At 50.8% G+C, this 4,464-nt stretch overlaps 1 protein-coding gene across 1 annotated transcript in view; it reads left to right on the top strand.

Moving 5' to 3' along the window:
- Nucleotides 1-63: 63 nt before the first annotated feature.
- Nucleotides 64-4,464, top strand: part of tgfb2 (transforming growth factor, beta 2) — a 51,256-nt gene continuing 46,855 nt past the window's right edge. The window contains exon 1 of the mRNA XM_007904515.2: nucleotides 64-457. Coding sequence (XP_007902706.1) covers nucleotides 112-457 — 346 coding nt within the window. The 5' untranslated portion in view covers nucleotides 64-111. The remainder of the gene's footprint in view (nucleotides 458-4,464) is intronic.

Genomic DNA, 4,464 nt, shown 5'->3' with positions numbered 1-4,464 from the left:
AGGATCTATTCGGTAGATTTTTTTTAGATTATATATATTATATATATAAATACTATTCCCACTTTTCCTACTCTTCCCCCCCAAAAAAAAATTACCATCCGAGCTTTGAAAATGCACTGCTCAATTTTCACTGTGTTTCTGACTCTGGATTTCGCGATGATCGCCTCTTGTCTGTCGACCTGCAACACTATCGATATGGAGCTGTTCATGAAGAAGAGGATCGAGGCCATCCGAGGGCAGATCCTCAGCAAACTGAAACTGACAAACCCTCCGGAAAATCACCCGGAGCCAGAAGAGGTCTCCTCGGAGGTGATCGCTATTTACAACAGCACCAGGGATTTGCTGCTGGAGAAAGCCAACGAGAGAGCTGCCACTTGCGAGCGGGAGCGGAGCGAGGAGGAATATTATGCCAAAGAAGTTTACAAGATAGACATGAACACGAATGGCTATCCGGAAAGTAAGCACTAACTAACATCTCTTTAAAACAAACGGCATCCCTTCTGCTGCCGGTCAGTCCGTCAGTGCCCCCGAACTGAAAGGCTGCGATGTAGCTCCAATAGCACCAACCTGTCTGACTGCACACACACAGCAGCCGGGCCGGGGGGGCCGGGGTGTCCGGGCCGGGGTGGGCCGGGGTGTCCGGGGTGGGCCGGGCCGGGGTGTCCGGGGTGGGCCGGGCCGGGGTGTCCGGGCCGGGGTGTCCGGGGGTGTCCGGGCCGGGGTGCCGGGGGGGGTGTCCGGGGGGGTGGGCCGGGCCGGGGGGCCGGGGTGTCCGGGGTGGGCCGGGGTGTCCGGGCCGGGGTGTCCGGGGTGGGCCGGGGTGTCCGGGGGTGGGGTGCCGGGCCGGGTGTGTCCCCGGGCCGGGGTGTCCGGGGGGCCGGGGTGGGCCGGGGTGTCCGGGCCGGGGTGTCCGGGGTGTCCGGGGTGGGCCGGGCCGGGGTGGCCGGGGTGGGCCGGGGTGTCCGGGCCGGGCCGGGGTGGGCTCGGGCCGGGTAACTCATGTGTGTATAGTGGATCGGGATAGTTTTAGTCTGGAGCCATCTTACAGGTCAGCAAAATCGGGCTGTGTACCTGCCCCCCCCCCCCCCCCCGTACCCAAACAGTGTGAAGGGTAACTCCTGCTTTATGGTTCGTGTTAAAAAAAAATCGAGAAAAAAAATGCATGTTATGACTTATAGGCGTTTGTGGGTATTTAGCCCTTTCCGGGGAAGCTGTCGTGATTTAGATTATATATATATATATAAACATATTATATTTTTTTGTTTTAGATTATTATTTTTTTATTTTTTGAAAACAAAAGTGACTCGGGTCGTGCGTTCGAAGTGCATTGCATAATATACAGTCAGTTAAGTTGGTTAGTGTAGCTCGTCAGCTCACTAAGTCAGTGCAGGCAACACCCGGGTGGCTGCAGAGTAAACTGAGCTGTTAAAGGAGAAAACCTCTGAGTCACGTTCACAGTCAAACCTTCACTTCAAACTTCAAACTCCTGCCTTTACGTGGAAATGCTGAAATTTTGAAACAGGTGCTATGCAAACAGCCCCGAGTGAGGGCGCGGATACAGGTCCCGGTCTCCGGGCACCAATTAACCCTTATTTGAAGTGCGGAAAGAGCTGTATTCCGTGCAGTGGGTTTATACATCTGTACCCACCGCGTCCCACCGCGCGGCAATGCGGATCGCTAACGCGTGTTTATATAATGTTAGAGCAACAGTACAACTGCACCAAAAGTGATCGATCCCGTACCCACCTTACCTTGATTATGGAGGGGGGGGGGGGGGGGGGGGACAAACGTTTATAGTTGCGGTACCGAAAGAGTTAAAATACCATGTCTTCCTGACGTGCACGTGAAGTGACCGTGTGTTGTGTGTGTCAAAGGAACACAGAACAGAGCGAGATCTTCAGGACCAGACACGCGAGTCAGCGATCCCTCCGCTGACCAATGTGCGGAGGGAGTCCGTCTCTCTGCTCATCCCTGGACCTCCACATAGTTGGGGGAAGAAACTGTGCAAATTACTGTACAAACTAAATCAAGTTTTATTATTCAACTGATAACGTGTTAAAATCTGTCTAATCCAAATACAAGTATTTAGGTTTTTTTGAGGGGGGGGGGGGGGGGAGGGGGGGGACGACGACGACTGGCGAACAAAAAAAACCTCTTTAAAATCGACTGCCGGAGCTGACAAACGCAAAAGGTCAGCACTGCAAAATAGTGTTGCATTCTTTTTACAAGTTGAATGCAGCCATTTCAGCGCAGTGGGGTATATATATATATGTGTGTGTGTATCAACCAGAATGGATTTGTTGCACCACAGATTGAGTTGTTGAAGCGTCTCGACAATACAGTATCTCTTTTTGTGGCGCTCCCTGACGGTGCACGAGGACGTTAAGTCGTTTTGCGCCAAGTTAATGGAGAGATTTCATGCCCTGCCATCCCCAAGGGTAAGGTTTCACATACACTACTATCCTTGGCTGCTGCGAAATACAGTAAACATCCGGAATTTGGGCCGAATGCCAGAATTATTACACGAATAAAAAAAATGGATCAAAAAAGGTAGTTAGTTGCGGCTCAGGCAGAGAGAGAGAGAACTGGGATACAATAGCGAGTCGGGAAAATGTTCACTTGCATTGGTGCCCTGACTTATCCTGACGGTTATCCGAGCTTTAGAGGAATGACATTGACATTTCAATCGTTTTCCACACAGAGCTCAGGTCAGATCCACAGCTTTCTTGTATTAAAAAGCGCTCGCAAAGTGAGCAGAATCGGTCACAGTTAGGTTCAGAGAGCAAATAGACTGAAGTTTATTTAACAAGAGTTCCAGAGTCAAGCCATCGATCCACATTAAACACCCACAGTGATAATACCCCCTGAACTGCCTTCTGTAATCTTTTTGTAATATACATGAATACATGTGAATTGTTGGGAACTGCGTGCAGCCTCCCTCGGGTAACACTATTCCTTAACAAAACACATGAAGCCGCTGGAAGGTGGTAGCGATCCCAAGCTGTCTGGGAGGAGGAGCGGTTAGTGTTTGTGTGTGTGTCGAGATTTGATTATTTATTATGGAAAAAAAGATGATCATATTCAGCAGCTTATGAGGTGCAAGTATACAGGTTTGGTAGCATTACAATGGTCAGTCTGACCAGATGGTGCCCTGAGTGAGTGAGTGAGTGAGTGAGTGAGTGAGTGAGTGAGTGAGTGAGTGAGTGAGTGAGTGAGTGAGTGAGTGAGTGAGTGAGTGAGTGAGTGAGTGAGTGGAGTGAGTGAGTGAGTGAGTGAGTGAGTGGAGTGAGTGAGTGAGTGAGTGGAGTGAGGGAGTGAGTGAGTGAGTGAGTGAGTGAGTGAGTGAGTGAGTGAGTGAGTGAGTGAGTGAGTGAGTGAGTGAGTGAGTGAGTGAGTGAGTGAGTGAGTGAGTGAGTGAGTGAGTGAGTGAGTGAGTGAGTGAGTGAGTGAGTGAGTGAGTGAGTGAGTGAGTGAGTGAGTGAGTGAGTGAGTGAGTGGGAGTGAGTGAGTGAGTGAGTGAGTGAGTGAGTGAGTGAGTGAGTGAGTGAGTGAGTGAGTGAGTGGATGAGGGAGTGAGTGAGTGAGTGAGTGAGTGAATGGAGTGAGTGAGTGAGTGAGTGAGTGAGTGGAGTGAGTGAGTGAGTGAGTGAGTGAGTGAGTGAGTGAGTGAGTGAGTGAGTGAGTGAGTGAGTGAGTGAGTGAGGTAGTGAGTGAGTGAGTGAGTGAGTGAGTGAGTGAGTGAGTGAGTGAGGGAGTGAGTGAGTGAGTGAGTGAGTGAGTGAGGGAGTGAGTGAGTGAGTGAGTGAGTGAGTGAGTGAGTGAGTGAGTGGAGTGAGTGAGTGAGTGAGTGAGTGAGTGAGTGAGTGAGTGAGTGGAGTGAGTGAGGGAGTGAGTGAGTGAGTGAGTGAGTGAGTGAGTGAGTGAGTGAGTGAGTGAGTGATTGAGTGAGTGAGTGAGTGAGTGAGTGAGTGAGTGAGTGAGTGAGGGAGTGAGTGAGTGAGTGAGTGAGTGAGTGAGTGAGTGAGTGAGTGAGTGGTGAGTGAGTGAGTGAGTGAGTGAGTGAGTGAGTGAGTGAGTGGAGTGAGTGAGTGAGTGAGTGAGTGAGTGAGTGAGTGAGTGAGTGAGTGAGTGGAGTGAGTGAGTGAGTGAGTGAGTGAGTGAGTGAGTGAGTGAGTGAGTGAGTGAGTGAGTGAGTGAGTGAGTGAGTGAGTGAGTGAGTGAGTGAGTGAGTGAGTGAGTGAGTGAGTGAGTGAGTGAGTGAGTGAGTGAGTGAGTGAGTGAGTGAGTGAGTGAGTGAGTGAGTGAGTGAGTGAGTGAGTGAGGTGAAATCATCCTAAACCAACGCCCTGAGTCGCTGTGTGGTTCCCAGCCCAGGACCCAGATCCACAACACTCCTGGATGCAGATTTGAGGCCGTTTAACTCTATTTGCGTTCTTGTGCTTTCTTTCATCTCCAGTCCCCATG

Source organism: Callorhinchus milii, unplaced genomic scaffold, assembly GCF_018977255.1.
Source record: "Callorhinchus milii isolate IMCB2004 unplaced genomic scaffold, IMCB_Cmil_1.0 Scaffold3, whole genome shotgun sequence".
In the NCBI taxonomy this organism is placed as follows: Eukaryota; Metazoa; Chordata; class Chondrichthyes; order Chimaeriformes; family Callorhinchidae; genus Callorhinchus; species Callorhinchus milii.
This window is presented reverse-complemented; position numbering and strand designations above follow the sequence as displayed.